The 21,018-nt window shown below is 35.3% G+C and overlaps 1 protein-coding gene across 2 annotated transcripts in view; it reads left to right on the top strand.

Moving 5' to 3' along the window:
* LOC134754286 (protein bric-a-brac 1-like) overlaps positions 1–21,018 on the top strand; it is a 308,866-nt gene that overhangs the window by 276,560 nt on the left and 11,288 nt on the right. The window contains exons 2-3 of one of the 2 annotated variants that reach the window (XM_063690513.1): positions 5,014–5,071; positions 14,490–14,756. In XM_063690513.1, the coding sequence (XP_063546583.1) occupies positions 5,014–5,071; positions 14,490–14,756 (325 nt within the window). The remainder of the gene's footprint in view (positions 1–5,013; positions 5,072–14,489; positions 14,757–21,018) is intronic. The other variant, XM_063690512.1, reaches the window with a different exon arrangement.

Here is a 21,018-nt window from a genome sequence, read left to right as displayed (position 1 = left end):
CATATCCGTGAGAATGTTATTAATAAGTTTAATAATGAAATTGATTTTATAATTACATTCAAATTTAGAACATCTCTGAGAAAAAAAGCAATTTGATTTGACCTCTAATATTAAGTCGAGATGACGTTTTATTCGAAATGAAATGTCAATTATTGCAAACAATTTTGACAAATCTCGCTTGTTACTTTGTATCGAACGATATGGCAATCGGCCTCCGACTTTAGTTTATCTCTGAATTAAAAAACCGGCCAAGTGCGAGTCGGACTCGCGCTTGAAGGGTTCTGTACCATTACGCAAAAAACGTCTAAAGAATCACGTTTGGTGTTATGGGAGCCCTACTCAAATATTTATTTTATTCTGTTTTTAGCATTTGTTGTTATAGCGGCAACAGAAATCCATCATCTTTGAAAATTTCAACTGTCTAGCTATCACAGTTCATGAGATACAAGCCTGGTGACAGACGGACGGACAGCGGAGTCTTAGTTTAGGGTCCCGTTTTTACCCTTGGGTACGGAACCCTAAAAACACGGATGCGAAAAAAGTTTTCATTTACCGCCATTTGACGTACAGTTTATCTTTTAATTAATTTGTAAGTATAAAATTAATTTATTTTGCTGTTTTTTAACTAACTATAACAAAACTTTCGTGTAAAATGAGCGATAAAAATATTTTGGAGACGCCACCTCATATCCGCGAGTGCCGCCAGAGAGCTGCCGCCTGCCCCAATGCCGGCTGTAACATGCGGCTAGTGAATACATCATAGAGATTTTATAATGTGTGTGTAGATAAAATAGTATAGATATGTAACTGCACATAATAAGGCATTATAAATAAATAAATATTATAGGACATTCTTACACAGATTGACTAAGTCCCACGGTAAGCCCAAGGAGGCTTGTGTTATGGGTACTTAGACAACGATATATATAATATATATAAATACTTAAATACATAGAAAACACCCATGCCTCAGGAACAAATATCTGTGCTCATCACACAAATAAATGCCCTTACCGGGATTAGAACACAGGCCCATCGGCTTCACAGGCAGGGTCACTATTACCCACTAGGCCAGACCGGTCCCGGACCGGACAGGCATTAAAACACTCGTGTAGTCTTCTTTAAACCCACACTCGTATTTTAGTGCTTTTCATTACGTAGCAGTCACATAAACTACTATTATTAGAATGAAACTATTGATATAATAATTCAAGTACTATTGATATGTGACTCAAACTCGATTACACTTGCAAGAATTTCGTTTTTACAATAAATTCAATCAATATAACTACATAAATTGTTTATAAGTCTCATTTTCGGAATATTAGCAATTTAGATGGAAAATTAATATCGACGCAATAGTTTAGTAGCTTGAATGAAAAATAAATTCAAAGCTATCCAGGAGTGCATTCTTTGACACGAACGCTTCCACGCTTTTAGTATAATGGAAAAGTGACTCGAGTGACCTATGAAGTGAGGCTCGGCTGAGCCGTGCAGGACTTCCGGCTAAACCCGAACTAAAACTACTGATATTTTTATTTATTTTACTGATGGCAAAATACGTTGTTTATGAGGTCGCAATTTATCCAATCCGCGAACACTAGTTCAGAAACAATATTGGAAAAACAATGACCACATACTTACAGGGTATATATTTGTAATAGTTCATAGAAAGCTAAGGTATACTTTGTGCATTTTGGCTAACTATGCTCATTACCACCTGTCAAAATTTTGGGTCTAGACTAATCCTTAATTGTATGAAGTACAGGCACCGTACGAAGATATCTCAAGTTTAGTTCAGTAACCCGTCGCGGTGGTGTTTGGAAACAATTAATTTTACACACCCTCGTGTAATGAGCAGCGGCGTATTGTTTCAGTTTATATTGACGCAGGCGAGTGTACCTAATATTATCGGCAAGGCGGTCGCGAGCTCGCGCCGTGCGCAATAAATCTATTTTATCGTACTCGAACAATAAATTTTATTTCGGGATCTTTAATTCTTTGTTATTGAATTGGATTTTAGTGTTTTATTCGGGTAAACAAACAATTCATCGCAGCGCTCCGACCGGTACTTAGTGCACGTGCGCGTTTCGTAAACACGAGAGACTAATGACGCGCCCGGCGTCGCCCGCCTAACTTAATAAAAATTTTATCTTCAGTTCGGACTGTATTATAACAGCTATTTTACTACCGTCCTTTGTCTGCGTTCACAATTAAAACTTCGATAAAGTTTAGTTGTAACGCGGAGCACAAAGAAATGCCGCTCTTTGCTCTAACAATTACTGCGAGCAAAGGTAAATAAACGCGCGCGCAGCATTCGGCGGGAATACAGTAGCTATCGATAAAATACGCAATCGTAAACTTCCTCTATACGACGAGGAGATGTAAATTAACTATCCAATTGTTCTTTTTCATCTGACTGGTATACATACGTAATCAATGAACGGTTTAAATAGTATTTCCCATTGCCTGTTAGGTAGTATTCTATAAGAATGTAAGAAAAATATATTAATTATTATGCATAATACTTAAGCTTTCATGAAACGAAAAATTCATCGCTAAACCTAAAATTAACCGTTAATTTTTTTTGTACCAATGTTCAACTAAGAAACTCATTTTGCACCTCTACAACTTTTACACTACCTACAATGTTGTTTCCTCGTTACGCACGAAACCGGTCGTTAACCAATACTGATACACGATAAAAACATTAAAGTATTTACAAAACAACCTGTCACGCATCAAACAAATGGAATTATCGAAAATGTGACCACAGTGACATCGCCGCGCGCCGCCAGATGTCGTTGAAACGGATTTTTTTGTCATGGCCGCGCCAAACTGACAAACGGACATATTTAAAAATGCCTGCGGTTTTTGTCTGCTTTGGATTTCTGTATTTCAAATCCAACTAGCCTCGAATACAGGGACATTACTAGACATGAAATTGAATGAATGTTTAATATTAAGCTAATTGGGAAATCGAACTTAGAACATTATTAGGTGCAAAGGCGGAATAATAAATAACTGCCTGCCGTGTGCGATAAAAACAGAGAGCGTAGCGAAAGCGTGCAAATAAATACAACCAAAATCAATAATCATCTAAATTTCAATATGTAAGTAATTGCATTGTCGAGAAAAACAGTTTGTTCAGCGATAGCTGCTAGTGCTAGCTGGCATCGCAGTAGTAGGTACTTATATGGGAGTATACAGATAATAGTGTACCCAATTAGCGTAAGTAGTTAGGAAAATTTAATCATTGTCAGTTTTGTGACGACAATTAAGCATGAAATCTTTATGGTAATCAACATTTTGCCTTTTTTAGGGTTCCGTACCCAAAGGGTAAAAACGGGACCCTATTACTAAGACTCCGCTGTCCGTCCGTCTGCGTTTGCTTTTTTTGCGTAATGGTACGGAACCCTTCGTGCGCGAGTCCGACTCGCACTTGGCCGGTTTTTTACAATCTAATATCGCTTATAGTGAATGAAATGCACACCAAAACTATTCTTATAACAACTCACGCTAATAGGGAATATTACGCAAAACTTTACGTTGAGGGCGTCACGAGCACAATCACAGGGCCTACCGCGAAACACGAAAATCGCAAGTTCGGTTTCTGCCTCTCTATCACTCTTGCCTATTCGATCGATAGAGAGGCAGATAACGAAATTTAGATTTTCGCGTTTCGCGGTAGGCCACCTGTAAACAAACCGCCTTGATGCATCAATGTCATAGTGAAAACTTGTCAAAAAAACCGGTCAAGTGCGAGTTCGTTAAACTCGCGCACCGAGGGTTCCGTACAAACTTTAAATTTTCTCATGTAAATAGAATCACGAAAGTATTGACCAGAAGTATACTAAGCGTAATTGTGTATCCATCTATCGGCAAATTGGCTAACTAATTTGCGCGACCTGTTTGTAACATTTTTCAAGGATACTTAATTCTTTATCATGTCAACCGATTTCAAAATTTTTTGTTTTGTTTGAAATGGGCTTAAATTGCAAATTAAATTAGAAAATGTTTTTAGGGTTCCGTACCCAAATGGTAAAAACGGTACTCCGTTGTCCGTCTGTCCGTCTGTCTGTCTGTCACCAGGCTGTATCTCACGAACCGTGATAGCTAGACAGTTGAAATTTACACAGATGATGTATTTCTGTTGCCGCTATAACAACAAATACTAAAAACAGAATAATATAAATATTTAAGTGGGGCTCCCATACAGCAAACGTGATTTTTTTGCTGTTTTTTTTCCGTAATGGTACGGAACCCTTCGTGCGCGAGTCCGACTCGCACTTGACCGGTTTTTTGATAATTAAAAAAAAGTTTTTAAGATAGAGGTGTGATTATTATGTTTACTGTAATATTTATGATAATGTTATTATTATGTAAAAATTTCAAAAAAATTCGTTGGTAAATTGACTTTTTGCCCCCTTTTTATAATGGGCATTTTTCATAATTAATAAAAATAAAATAAAAAATTACACTTGTTGTGTGTTAAGATTAGCGTTTTTCATAACTATTCCAAATTTCAAATCGATAGCTTCAGTAGTTCTCGGGATATTTAGCAATGTGACAGACAGACAGACGGACAGAGTCGCACCATAAGGGTTCCTTTTGTACCTTTTTGGTACGGAACCCTAAAAACTGTTTAAGGCCTAGTATGTATAAGTTTACTCTATGGTTTAGTATGTGCACTAGTGCTGCTCTCTGGCGGCAGAACATTGCAGTAATACTCCCTGTTGGGTACACTATTTTCTGAAAACTCCCATATACTTCATATAAGTGTCGCTTAATCGAACGTCGATTCGTTAATTTTATTATTATACATACGAGTATTTGTTACCTATCATAATGGTAGGTAGTTAATGGCCAGGTTCACAAGAATCCTGACTCCGCATTATTATGGCATTTGTGTCATTAATTTCTATTTATTTTGTTAAATATAAACTGTGTAAAAGCACTATGATTTCATCGCCATGTCAATATAAGTAGATAATGTTTAGTTTTTGTCCGCAGGCTAAGTTACTGGAGAGTTCGCACGCATGGCTCGGGGCTTCCACGTCATCCATCGCAGGTCAGTTAATATCCTTTGTAACTCTATAGCGGTAGTACCTACTACTACGATGCAAAAAGTTAGTAAGTATAATTACCTAATTGTCACTTGAGATTTTGCACTGGAGTGTGTGATTAACTACCTTTTTCATTCTTAGATCCGTCAACGATATATCCATTATTGATTACTAAAATATTTTCGCCAGTGTCATTATACGAGAGTTTCATCCACCTCCTTATCCGGCCCTCAAGGTAACCATTGTTTGAACATTTTGTATAAAATCTCCAATGGGTGCTTACGGTTTTTATCAATATAGCAAAGTGTTTTTTTATAACTTCGCAAACCAGTGGAATGGACGAAAGTAATCGAATAATGACCGTTATGTACAGATTTAGCTTCTTTTTAAGTACAGTAGCGACCAAAAGTATTTTGACAATGATAATATCTTTGTATGAGACATATTGTTTTTTTTTAATTAATTTTTGATAAGGTAATTAATGGCTTAAAAGCTCCTTGAAACACGTAGAAAGTTTAGTTTCATCGAATGAAAATAGAAAGTTAGCAACGAAAAATGTGAAGTTACTGGTTCAAAAATATTTTGACACGGTCTTGTTTACAATTTTATTGATGACACGGCTGCAGAATTTAAATATTTTGGAAGTAATTACATCTAAATACTTCTCTTAACATGCCAAAACATAAAGCTGTTGCGGCTGCACTTTAGAAAGGCAAGTAGCAAGCTGAAGTTTCGCGGACTTTTGGTGTAGCACTGCACCTGATTACTGTCTGCTGGAATAAGCAGTTCAAGGCTCGAAACTGCATCACAAATAAGCCTACAAACGGTTCTCCTCGAAAAACGACTTCTACGACTGATCGTGTAATAAAAAAGATTGCAGTAGAAGACCCATGAAAGAGCAACGATTAAAAATGAACTAAAAAAACTATATCGTAAAGGTTGTTGATTATACCATTAAACTACGCTTAATAGACCAAGGATTAGATGGTCGTCTCCCATTAAAAAAAAACATATTTCAGCAAAGAATAAGGTTTCCCAATTAGCATTCGCGATTCGTTACAAGTGGACAAGTGCTGATTGGTCAAAAACTTTTTGGAGTGACGAGAGCAAGTTTAATTTAATGTCGTCGGATGATATCAAGTATATGCGTCGTCCTAATAACAAAAAACACCTTGTGCGATACCAGGTACCCACCCAGTCTAGCACGGCGGCCCTAACGTAATGGCTTGGCGATATTTACTCGCCATTCTCGCCTCTCGTACTAATTGATGGGATAATGGATCGATATGTATATGAAAATCTACTTTACACACAAATAATACCATACACTAAAGAAAATATGCCACCATTGCCACCTAGCTGCGTTTTTCAGCATGAAAACGACCCCAAATAAAAATCCAGTCATGTAAAGGCTTTTTTTTAAATCGTGAAAAAATCTAGGTTTTTGAGTGGCAGTGGCAGTGGGAGTAGTCAAGGTCTGATCTTAATGCTATTGAGCTTTAATAGAAAGCGTTGAATCGTCTAGTGAGGTGCAGAAATAATTCTAACAAGGGGGGTTTTTCCCAGGACTTCAGTCAGAATGGGCGAACATATATATATGATCACATACAGAAGTTAGGGGACTCTATGCCATCTGCTGCTGTGTATATGTACTGCTGTTAGAAAGGCCAGAGGATTCATTAAAGTGTCAAAATACTTTTGATCTACCTGTAGCGCAAATTATCAGTTTAAATTCTAAGTCTGTTGTTTAATTTTAGTAATCTAAGTGGAAACGTAACAAATGCAAGTTGAATAAGATATAATCGTAACGTAAAGATTAAATATATACCCTATTCATAAACATATTGAAAGAGGTTCATTTGTCAAAATACTTTTGATCGCTACTGTAGGTAGCATTTAGGTAAATAATTTGCTCGCTTTCCCTATAACTATAATCCGTACCGAGAACGATGGCATACATAGCACACTTCGTATTCAAACACGATAAGTGTAGTACTTTGTTGTTGTGATTGTATTGTCGTAACGGCGTGGGAAAAATTCCGCACGCAGGGAAACTCAAATGAATTTCTTTGAAAACACTGACATGTTGTTAAGATATATGAACAGATAGTTTATACTTTAACGTAATAATGTAGCGTAAGTAACTATATACAGTGGAATTCACAGTAGTATTTGTGCAGCTATGCAAATTATAATATTGATTTAAATTGAAGCAATTGAAGCGCAAATGTATTATAATTGAATCGGTATGGGTTGTATGATGGGGATTTTATGTAGTGTTGTTGCTTTATCTGTCGACTAGAATTCCACGGTCATACAGTCAAGTTGAAGGCGCCCACGTGGTCTCAAGCTCAGCTCCAAGAAGCGATTCAAGCAGTCGTCACCCAGAAGATGCGCTTCACCCAAGCCGCCACGCACTATGGAATACCGAAAGGGACTCTTTATGACAATATTTTAGGAAAATCAAAACGAATGGCCGTCCTCGACGAAGCGGGCCTGTGGGCCAGCGAGGAGAGAGCCGTTCTAGATTATTGTTGCGAAACCAGTGTCTCTCCCTACAATAGAAGAACAAAGAAATCATTAGCAGATATATTAGCATATGTAGAAAAGTTGCGAAGGATTAGAGATCCCGGTTTTGCATTTGTCGGCCTTACAGGCTTTAGATGGTGGTGGGCCTTCTGCAAAAAGCATTCAATAGTGTCCCTTTACTACGAAGGATCAAGTTCAACAAATGTAGTCAAATTTAAATCCCATCATGGTACCGATGATGAGTCTTAGGAGAGTTCTATAATATGTCGTCTGCCGTTCGTAAAATCCGCCAGATCATGAAATTCCTACGAATGTCATTAACCGTCGCCATTTCATGTGACCTGGCTAGCGACCAACCGCCATATCGCTCAAACCTCATCGTTTGACGATTTGCCTAGCGACGTTTAGGCATATCTCATAAATAAGTGAGGTATTCCAGATTTCAGCGAATGAAAACAATTGAAAAAATTAGGTGTAATATTTAATATAAAATAAAAATAAAAATCTTATTGTTGAAGCGAACCTTATAACAAAACCGTGCAACAAAATTGTCAACCGTAACTTAGTTATAAGAATTTCACTTTTCTTCTAAATAACTTCATTAGTTTGAGTACCTACAAGGTTTTTTTGTGATGCCAGCATTTTTATACGGTTTTATTTAGCTTGACCCCGTATATACCACTGTATATACAGTGCTTCAAAACTTGCGATCTATTTTCGGTCACTTCTACTTAATTCATGCAGAAAACATGGGTAACATCATGCAACTACTTTACGGTGTACCCCGTATATAACTAGGAATATCGACAAACACAATGCTTTCATCGATTATCCATATTAATTATAGTTCACATCGTAATGTAACTAGGCAAATCTTACGCATATCATGAAATGGCGGCGTCTCATGATATGCCTAGAAATGTCATGATTTGGCCGAAGACATGTCTATTAATTACATATCATTGTAAATATTTGCATTTGCAGCCTACGCTTATTAGTATTATAATTGTCAATCTCACTCTAATTACTTGCTTACCTCCCTGACTTTGGTATCCATGACAAACTTTAGTGCTCTATTTTACTATAGAATGGTTAATCAATCGATTTATTGAAGAACTTCGATCCATCTACTTTGTATAGTTTTAGTATACAGAGTAGGTACATACTATTAACAACAATTTTATCCTTATCCAAATAATGATATACTATTTATTTATAGGAAAGAGACTAAATTTATTTATATATATTTATTCAACATTACATGTCATGTGCATTACAAAAGATGTTAGTTACAGGTAGTTGGTACATGACACCCTGATAGGGCACAAAATGCTAACAGATAGATAGGTACATTAAGTACTTACAATTCTAGCGAAAATAATAATAATAAATATAATTTAAAGCTAAGATAGTTCATGCAAAGCAGTTATGTCAAAACAATATTAATTAAATTAAGAAGTATACAATGCGATGTCATAATCTGTTATTATAATTATTTTTAATATTTACATAATCATATTCATTCCTACTATATTTAACTTAACGGATTCCATTTCAACAAAGTGTCATCATTTAAAAATTCGTCAATTGAATAGTAAGACTTATCGGTGAGCAGCATTTTTAACTTATTTTTAAATATTTTGTCATTACTTTCCTGTTTCAATATTTCGGGTAAATTATGTGCTATTTGCATTTTATATACTTAAGCAAGTTGTATTACTTGCATTTGTTACACTAGTTACTTCATGTGAACGGGTTGATGCTTATGTCAGTCAGTAAATTTAGTGTGCATGCTAATAAATTTAGGATAAGGTTACTGTATTAGGTATTTCATAAATAAAATTATTCACTTTTTGTATACAGGTTGGACCATAAATAAATTTAAATTTAAATCGGCCGCTACATTTATTAAGTGTTTGTCGACTATCTAAGCTCCATCGAGAAATTAAAAACAAGATATGCTAGGAATTGCAAGATATATCCCATAATGATTTTCAGGCAGTAATGAAAATTTTCATTTTCGGATTCAGGTTGCAAGAGGGCCAGGAATATAAAGGGTTACATTTTACACATTATGTTGCTATTGAAAAATGCAATCCCATTTTGTCTACTTTCATTACAAATAAAGGTTTTTTTCTTGTGTATATGTTTTGTTATTCAAAATAGCACATTAAACGTTATTTGACTTATGGTTCACCCTGTATATTTAATTGTATGTGACTTGAATTCCGAAATCACTGTTAGAGAAGTAGGTAACTTGTGGCTAACTGAACCACTGTTAGGTATGTGGTTAATTGAACCGAAGGAACATTTATACATTTGCAAAACCTGTGTATTTTGTAAGTGACATCTTACACTTTTCGTAAATTAAGATCAATAATTCCAAGAGACGATAGTAGATGACTGCTTCTCCATACAAACGTGTACCCATTTTCGACCTTGGCTCATTATATTATACAAAGAAAATATTTTTACACAATTTAATGTATATTGACTTCGTTTGATTTTTTAATTATTATAAGATTAAAAAGCCTTTAAAAAATTGTATGGGATTTGTTTTTCGCTCCTCATTCTTATAATAACCAAAAAATGGAAAAGCTAATTTTATAAAATGATTATCCTTAATGTCAATATCCAGAGCGCAAAGGGGGGACTACGTTTTTATGAGAACTGGCCGTCTTCATTCCTTTCCTCTTAATTCCGAAAACTGAATAACTACTTGCTCTATAATCTAGGCGCTACGAGTATATTATTCTTGCCCAGTGTTTTAATTCCGACATACGATAAAGCTTTCTAGGGACTCAAGGTTTTTCGGAAATTGGATAAAGTACCTAAATACTCTGAGCGATTTACTTATATTAAGTTATGAATCTCCGATAATGTACCTATATTGATAAAAATAGGTACGTATCATAGGTAATAATAACACTAATTAAAAACTTAATCACTAAACCTAAATATAAATATAAACTAAATGTGTATAAAATTACCTACTGAAACCCGTCCCGGGCTGTCCCCGACGCAAATGTGCCCATTACGCCAGCTGCGTTGCCGCGTTGGATTGCGATGGACAGCCCATTTTAAGTCAGTACATTGATATCGCACGAAAATAAATTTCAGTATATCTAAATAAATGTGTGTTTATATCATCGACAACAATTAAACACACACACACACACACACACACTTTAACGGATATTTTTAGTTGAAAACTGGATCAAGAATTCAGATTGTCATAGTTTTACATTCAACATTTTCCGTTTCAATTATTTAAGTATAGCACAGTCGTTTTTCGGTTTCGCATAACATTCAATTAAGTGAACCGGGTTTTTGTTACTTCATTTGCATCCTACACACTCCACCGGTAGTATTTGTTTAATTGAACAATTAGTTATCATATTTTTGGCTACAAGGTAATATCGAATAAAATGTGCATATCGTAACACAAGAAAACACTACATAGTTTGTTGAATTATATATCGTACGTAATATACTAGAATATAGTACAGTGTGCATCGAGGAGGGTAAGTGAAATGTTACAAACGCGGGCGTTTATTCGCGACAGTCGCAGGCTGGGGTGAATTAAAAACTCGAGTTTGCAATATTCTTACCCCCGGAGTTACACAAAATGTTTTTCATCACACTTGCGAAGTAAAAACTAAATTTTAAGCGAAATCATTTTTAAATACATATTTCAAACATTCGTTTGCCATATTATCATTTTGTGACAGGCACAAGTCGAAGGCACAGACCTATCCAGCATCCAGCCACGATTGAAAATTGTATAAAAATATTTTAAACGGCTATTAAATAAATCAAATTAAATAATTCTGAACATAAACAAAAATTATTAATTATGAACGTCGATTTTAAAAGTAAAACTCATTTTTACTTACTTACTTGGTTCGTATGAGTTAGTGACATAACAAGCTATAACTCCCTTTTTTTCACAATCCATAACTCCCGCGTGAACAATATAGGTGTTTATCCTTGATTACCTACACCTGTATGAAATAAGATCCTTTTCGAGCAAGTGTGATGAAATTAATATTAATCCACCATGGTAGGTACCTACTCCGACTATAAATACGAGTAGTATAAGAAGTATGTGTAATTACCTATGTATAAAAATTACATATTTACCGTCCATAGGGCTTGGGGTATAAAATTGAAGCCTCTTTTTGCTTTAAGTATTGTACCTAGTCTTTTGATACATGTATTTCATATGAATAGAGATAAACGACAATAAATGGCATGAAACCAGGAGTTTTATTTATTTTGACCTATGCTAACAAATGAGCTTCTCTTCTTTTCACAGGTTTCTCTGAAAGGTCAGTATATATGTATAGGAAATTAATGTAAAATGTATGATACATGGTTTTTTTTTCTTAGTTGATAACTTATTTTGAGAGGGTCTTTGACCGGCACACTAACTATTAATAAAAGTAATTAAGTAGGTACTTTTATTTATAATATTATATTACCTATATATATATATATATATATATATATATATAAATAATTGTGTGAGTGCAATTTGCATTGTTTTTAATCATGTGATATACATTTGATAATATTATTAGTCAGGATGGCTATGTATGTACTGTTTTAGAGACCTAGTATCATCCCTAACAATTTATATTAAAAAGTCAGTTCTATAGTTACCAGGTCTGAGCTATGTTTAATCTGGTTTCATATACAATTGATGCTAAAAAAAAAATAGGTAACTTTGGGCAGCTGTATTTCAAAACCTATAAGGTCTATGAAGACCAAATTGAACTTGTTTTGATGCAAAATTAGTCTGCTTAAAACTTTCCCGTGTTTTTTGCCGTAACATCAGCTTTTATTTAAAAAAAATCAAAATCAAAAAGATCCGAAAATTTCACGAGTTTTCAAGAATTTCACAATGACACAATGGGCATTCGTGGCAGGGATCGGATACCGGTATTTTTGGTACAGTAACGAAACCGGTATATTTTCGTTCTTTTTTAATTATTTCATTTCTAATTCCTACATTCGGAGTATAAAATAATTCGAAATATATTTCGGTTATTTCGAAGTTTTTTGCAAAAAGCGGCTCCGATCCCTGATTCGGGGTCAGAAAATTGAATTTAACAAGAGCATTTTGTCACTATTATACAAAAAAACTAGCCGACCCTTATTCAATGCAAGGTATTTATTTAGCACCCCTTATTTGGAATGCTTTCAATGGGCTAACAGGTCAATACGTATACCTACCTATACTCGTACTTGTAATATCGAATTCGGTTAGAACTAATCCAATCAAATCAAACGCGACGGGATACTACTACTACTTACCTAAGACTCTATCTTCAGATCATATTGAGTGCCAAAATATGATATTGTCATTATTACCCGTACCATCATGACTCACTGACAGTGTCAAAACTGACATATACGCTAACGTCTACGAAATTTACTTTCTATACATCTCGCTCGCACTAATATTCGAGTACGAGCGAGATGCATGGAAAATAAGTAACGTTCTCGTTATGTCAGTGCCAAACTGGTGGTAGCTACACTGGATTAACTACTACATACTTGCAAAGTTTTATATCGATACTGCTATTAGAATAAATCTTATACCTTCAAACGAGTAATTCTTGAATATTTATGTATTTCGGGGATCTCGGAAACGGCTCTAACGATTTCGATGAAATTTGCTATATGGGGGTTATGGGGGGCGAATATCGATATATGTAGCTAGGTCTTATCTCTGGGAAAACGCGCATTTTTGAGTTTTTATGTTTTCCGAGAAAAGCGCGGTCTTCCAGATATTATCATAAAATTGACTTGCAAGTTTTTATTGATTTTAAATGATTTCCTTATTTAGTTACAAGATAATGTGCGTGTTAAATAATTCCTCTTTCACATGACAGCAGTTCAACAACAAAAAAGAATACAACTTTCATAGCGTGAGACCTCAGTATTCTCCATGCCTCAGTACTCAGTAGTAACAAACAGTAACTAGTAGCAAAGAATCATTGGCTGTATTATATAGGTAGATGTGTAAAGTGTAAGGAAAACATGTGCTACGAATTCGATAGCTTATGTAGATTTAACTCTGATTGTCAGAAGTTTTCGTTTGACAATTAAGTTACCACAAAACATAATTATGACCCCATACAGCGCCGTCTTATTCAGCTGACATTCGGATGTACGATTTAAGTCTTAGACATTTTACAATCATTAAGATTTTGTAGTAGCAAATTTTAATGGCAAAGATAATGTTTAAAACAATGATCTTGTAGATATGGACCTACTATTTTTTGGAAGTCACTATGTAATTTTTTTTATAAACTAAATTATAAACAGAACTGCAAGAACTAAAGGTGATAACGATTTGTTTCGGTGTTATTTGTAACTTACAATTTTTAACTGTTAAGATAGGTTTAGTACCATTAGTAGTAATGTTTCTCAATTAAATACAACTCGAATTCCTCAGGCCATGAAATAAATATATTGCGTAGAGTTGTATTTAGTGTATACTTATCACTTTACTATTTTGTGTAATGCTTGTGTAGGTATTTACGTCTCAGATATAATTACATAACCATGAGAAATGCATACCTACCTACACTGATTGTTTTTCTTATCCTTATTATAATCTCTTCTTACCTTTATTTACTTAGGGCCAGCTGTACCTACCAAACCGTTTATCACGGTTAAAACATTTGCAAACATTTTTTGTGTGGGAAATTTCACATTTCATGCTGAGTGACGTTGGTGAGTCATACAAGTGTGGTTCGTGCAAATGGCCCTTAATTCCATTCATCAGATTTTACTAGTCCACAAAATCTTTGTGCTAGGCATGCCCGCAACTGCTAGCAACCTCATAATCTAAATCCTTATATCGTCCGTTTGTTTTTCCAGCAGACAGCTACCAGTACCAACTTCAGTCGATGTGGCAGAAGTGCTGGAACACGAACCAGAGCCTGGTGCACAACCTGCGGTTCCGCGAGCGCGGGCCTCTCAAGTCCTGGCGGCCGGAGACCATGGCCGAGGCCATCTTCTCCGTGCTGAAGGAAGGCCTGTCGCTGTCGCAGGCGGCGCGGAAGTACGACATCCCCTACCCGACCTTCGTGCTGTACGCCAACCGCGTGCACAACATGCTGGGGCCCAGTGCCGACGGCGGCGCAGGTCAGTCCGCCTCCTCTGCCCCACTGCACCACCGGCTACGCAAACTATTCCGTTAATGTTCTTATTTCACGATTAAAAACATGTTTTTTTTTCGGATAGCATAAAAGTAATACAAAAATAATTGTGTCACATGTATCCGTTATAAATACTGCCAATTTTAGGTATATATATATTGTGGTTGCTGCAACTTTTGTACCTATTAATTCTAATCAAAATCACAGCTTAAAAAATAATACGAGAAAAAGGTGTCTCAATATTCCCATAACTTGCATATTTAAACCTACTTTACGTTACCATTATATCTATGTTACATACATTAGGTACAATGTATAATAATGTACCTAGTATAATTATGGAAAAATGTATCACAATAGGAGAAACATTTATAACCTTCTTGTCCTATAAGCAAAGAGCTCGTAATTCTGAGTACAAATTAACATAAACACGGCAGAAAATGGCACCATTAATGGCATTTTTAAATAAGGGTTCCTTTTGTACCTTTTTGGTACGAAACCCTAATGAAAAAGATAGCATTAATTTTATTCAAGTATTTAATTAAACAAACTATCAGCCTAAATATAACAAATGAAAAATATAGTAAATTAAATGGAGCGGTCAATTTGCGTAGCCGATGGGCATCCACTATATATTTGTTTTTTTTTTCGGGTTAAGACGAAACCCGCGCAAACTCGCCTATTCATTCAAACGTAGTCCTCATTTTCCTCTCTGGATATTAACATTATTGAAAATATTTTGACACAATTTGTTATATATCAAACACAGCTATGCCCCTACGTTTGATTTTTTTAGATTTTTCTATTATTAGAAGAGTTAGGAGCATTTAAAAATTTGTATGAAATCTGTATTTAGCTCCAATTTTTTACAAAGTCAAAAAATCAAAAAAGTCATCGTAGGGGTATAGCTATGGTTAAAATACATCAAATATGTAAAAATATTTTCTATAATGTCAATATCCAGAGAAGAAAATGGGGACTACGTTTATGTGGAAAAGCAGCCGTCCTCTTAACTCTTAATGCGACAGATAGGCATACATTTAAACCGACTGTCAGTAAAATATGAAAAGTAATAAACTCTATTTCTATATCCCAGATACTAATTAAAATGGCATTTCGTGTTTAGACAACACATTTTTTTTTCTATAATAGTGTTGTTGTATGCTACGACGTGTCTTTGAACTTTAGTTATAATTGCGATGTAATTTCTTTATTCCTTTAACGACAATAAAGATGAACGAGAAACGATGTTACAAATATTATTATTATCGAGGTTCTTATAAAATAATTGATAATTTCATTTTGATCTAGATATATCGGTGTATCAATTTATGAGACCAGTAAACCAGTATCGTATGACGACACTATAGGTACCTACCTGTTATTAATTTGTCAATTTGACGAACCGCGATTTTCGTATCGAAGAAATAGAATTAGAGTTTTTTAGTCATGTTTGGGATTTAAGAGGGAATTAAGCTATCAAACGTCTCGTCTTTTTAGGCACGGGCACGTTTGATGTTTTGCATTACCGAATAGGTACCTACCTAATAAACAATTACTGTGCTGTTCTCGAGACTGTCGAGAATTTTGTCGATTTGTCTAATTCTAATGAGTAGGTTTAATAAATATACCTGCCTACCGTAAAGATACTGAGACGCTTTGATTGGTTATATCGGTTATTATTAAAATCGTGTTTGTACTACTATTGACCAACAGGCCAATAGTAGTACACACACCACCACCACCACCACCACCACCTATAAATACCACCATACAACAACAACAGTTCAGAATGATAATTTATAGGTGGTGTTGTAATTACAAAGAGCGAAGTGCGAATTTCAGTGAACTATTTCATTCATCATAATATTGATCAATCTAAGCCTAGCGAACTAGCGTGCTATGCGAATCGGTTAATGTTAAATGAACATTTTTTATTGTATATAACATTGTGAATTAAAGGCGATAAGACAAAGTACTTATGTAAAGTCAGGTAGTATAAAAGGAACCTACTTAGTTTATTTTACCCAGGCAAGGAGAACTGTGTGAAGATTCCATTCAAGTGTTCCTCTTGCCCTTTAGTCACATGAGGTACCGGAGTTCGTACCTCATGTGACTAAAGAAATTTTTTATCTACCTATACACACATATAATAAACCCTCTATGATGCCTTCAAAATCCGTAAATAATGGCCAATATTAAGATAAACTCTTTGTTACAGCACATTTTTTTATCTGTGAAAATGTTATTATTGCTAAATAATAACATCGATTTCGATAATATTAATTCATTCAAATTTCGAACATCTCTGAAAAACAAAGAAATTTTATTTGACCTCTATTCTAATATCAGTCGAGATGACGTTTTATTCGAAATTAAATGTCAATGAGGGCTACCGCGTTTAATTTCGCCGCTAGGGGCGCTAGTGTAGATGGAGGTCTTTCAAAATGACAAATGCATAGAAGTTTTGGGGGTTTCAAGCTTTTTTATCGAGAATTTTCACTCCTTATTCATAATTGTAGTAAATTTTTGTCCATCTTTGATTAATCATGGTATTAGTAAACAATAGATATTCGTATAGCTCAATAAATGTTAGTGTTTTAAAAAAAGTGCAAACTAAAATATATACAAAATTAAACAGGTTGAAAAAATGGCACATTTAGACGTTAAAATACCTTTGTGTATATTAGAACGTATTGATTTATAAAAATAAGCAAAGAAGAATTATGAGATCTGTTTTTCTGGACCTACATCTACAGTGGCGCCAACTGGTGAGCACAAAAACGGTAGCCCCATGAAGTTATACCCTAAACAGGAGCGAGCATTTTTTTGCCATACTAAATTGAACCTTATCACCGAGCCAGAAAGGTGTTCGTACCAGACTAGAGAAAACGGTCCACATGAGATAGCAAATGTGGGTCGCGGTGTCCCACTCGCACATGTTGCCAATGTTAAAAAAATACCATTTTGGTAGTATTTATATCAATAACTACTAAAATTAAATACCTTCTTATATTAAAATAAAAACTCACCCGTTGACCACGAACGCTGTAAAGGGTTTGAAACGTCGGGATGTATTATAAATTCAATATACGCGATATAATCCGTTTTCATAGTTTTATTTCATGAGTAACTATCGCGGTAACCGAAGACAATATTACCTTCTTATATTATTTAAGTGCTATATTCAGAGTGCGGTGCCTAAAGGTGAGGGATGAAAAGAGATTGCATGTAGCGGAGATGAGAATGTTAAGGTGGATGTGTGGCGTGACGAGAATGGATAGGATAAGGAATGAGTATATAAGAGGAAGCCTGAAAGTTGCACCCATAACAGAAAAAGTAAGGGCAAATCGCCTAGCATGGTACGGGCATGTGATGCGGAGGGATGAAAGTCATGTGTCAAGAAAGGTATTAAGAATGAATGTGGAGGGAAGTACGAGGAGAGGAAAACCGAGGAAAAGGTGGATGGACTGTGTGAAAGATGATATGAAACTAACGCAAGTGAATGATGAGATGACGGGTGACAGAGATGTATGGAAGAAAAAGACATGCTGCGCCGACCCCAAGTGAATGGGACAAGGGCAAGCGAATGATGATTCAGAGTGCGGTTCTGATATCTTTAACGTAATTTGTAAATAGTTATAATGTCAATATTATTAACTGATTTAACCAAGCATGTGCACAACAAAAAATAAATTAATTTTAATATGGTAGACATTGTAGTAACTTTGAATATTAATTGGTATCCCCAACTTAATAAAGAAATTTTCAAAATACATGAATGGCGGCGCTCAAGATTTATTTGCGAAATAAAGTATAAAATGGGTAAAAGATATTGTGTGAAAGGTTCCAGAAGTGAGTTTTGTTGATTGTGGTATATCTTTTCACAGGTAAGCCTCAACTATTAAAGTTTACGATAAAAATACAAGAAAACATTGTCAAACTCATTAGGGTGACTATGATGTCGGCAAGATGTGAATCGGCCTTACAGAGTTCTTATTACCTACGTACTTAAATACTTAATGTAAAAATAAGTTTACCTAAATAAGTATATCTTTATGTCGGCATGTTTAATTATTTGGTTGATAGATAGATAGATAGATAAATGATTTATTTGTGCACGTAATGAGAGCTATAATTGCCAAAATTTAAATCCAAAATCCTTAAATATTACAGACACATTTATACATAATATTCTATATAGGTTGAACACACATTTCCGTCAGTACACGAAGGCGGCAAATAAAAAAAAAATGGTGCAATTAACTACGATGACGCTCAAAGAATAGCTGAAGTGTGCAAAAGAGAAGCCATTACGTATATGAACATACCATGAGTGCGAAAGAGGCAGACTACAAATGAAAAAAAGTGACAATTTTTAGGGTTCCGTACCCAAAGGGTAAAAACGGGACCCTATCACTAAGACTCCCCTGTCCGTCTGTCAGTCTGTCTGTCATCAGTAACAGCTTTTATAACGACTAAATTAAGTAAGGTTTTGAGAAGCGTTTTACAGAGGAGAAAAAAACTATATCCATTCTCTCTGACTTCCTATGCATGAATGAAAAAAGATCTTGGCCAAACTATACATTCCAACTTATCCTAATATCCCACATACATATGACTTATGGTCACCCTAATTAGAAAGAGATGCAACCGCCTACTTTGACTTCTCATGTGGACACACTTTTTGGCCCGTGTACTCCATCCGGTTTATTAAAATCTAAATCCGTTGGTAGCCCTCATTGCATACAATTTTGACAAATCTCGCTTGTTAGTTTTAGTTGGTATCGAACTATATGGGAATCGACCCCCACTCTAGTTTGCCTCTGAATTAAAAAAAAACTACAGTGACATGCGTGAAAAAAGATTTTTGCCGCCATTTGACGTGCAGTTTAACTTTAGTTTGAAAGTAAAAAATAATTTGTTTTGTTGTTTTTAAAGTAACTAGCAAAAGTTTCGTGTAAAATGTGCGATAAAGATATTTCGGAGTTCGGAGACGCCACCTCATATCCGCGAATTCTGCCAGAGAGCAACTATGCCCCAATGTCGGCTGTAATATTAGGTTAGTGAATATATCATAGAAAGTTTATAATATGTGTGTAGATAAAGCAGTGTATGTAACTGTACATAATTAGGCATTAAAACTCGAGTGTGGGTTTATGAAACGAACGAAGTGAGTCACACGTCACAGTCACACGTTTCATTATGTAGCAGTCACATAAACTACTATAAAGGCCCAGGCTTTAAATTCTTAATCGTTCTCAACTCGTAAACTTTGTGTTATATTTATTAATGGTTAGCAGTCGCTTGACTAGTATGTTTTAAATAATTGGTGTATTATCATTAGTCCCGCCGGGCACAGATGGGAATTTTTCATATAAATGATTTCCATTTGTTCCCACCTGATGTATGGTGGCGGTCACATGGGGCAGGGACAAATGGGTATACACCTTTTAATTGATTGTTACGGCATCTTTCAAGTCCTTAAGAGCCCATCAACGTGCTCACTAGCGCCACTGCTAAATAATTGTGATTATTTAAATTTAACAATAGATATTGAAAAAAGGGGGCCGCTGTATTTTTTTAAGTACCCGTACAGTTAGTTTTTTTAATGTTTTTTTGTACTGTATTTTGTGTTTAAGTACCTTTTGAATACATTATAATAGTTTTTACGTTTATGATTCGTCAATCTATGCGTCCAAAGTTAAATCGGCCATTTTTGTTTTGAGTTCACTGATGGACGAATCCAGCAACATAAAAACTAGTTTGATGTATTCAAAAAGTACTTAAATACAAAATACAGTACGTAGCGGTCCCCTTTTTAGGGTTCCGTACCCAAAGGGTAAAAACGGGACCCTATTACTAAGACTCCGCTGTCCGTCTGTCCGTCTGTCCGTCTGTCTGTCCGTCTGTCACCAGGCTGTGTCTCATGAACCGTGATAGCTAGACAGTTGAAATTTTCACAGATTATGTATTTCTGTTGCCGCTATAACAACAAATACTAAAAACAGAATAATATAAATATTTAAATGGGGCTCCCATACAACAAACGTGATTTTTTTGCTGTTTTTTTTTCATAATGGTACGGAACCCTTCGTGCGCGAGTCCGACTCGCACTTGGCCGGTTTTTTTTTAATTATCTATCGTTAAATTTAAATAATCACAATTATTTAGCAGTGGCGCCAGTGAGCACGCTGATCGGCTCTTAAATGCGTCCGCTGGTTTACGTGACTGTACTTGATGGAACT

Source organism: Cydia strobilella, chromosome Z, assembly GCF_947568885.1.
Source record: "Cydia strobilella chromosome Z, ilCydStro3.1, whole genome shotgun sequence".
Lineage (NCBI taxonomy): Eukaryota > Metazoa > Arthropoda > Insecta > Lepidoptera > Tortricidae > Cydia > Cydia strobilella.
Note: the sequence above shows the minus strand (reverse complement) of the source record. Positions and strands in the feature narration are given on the sequence as shown.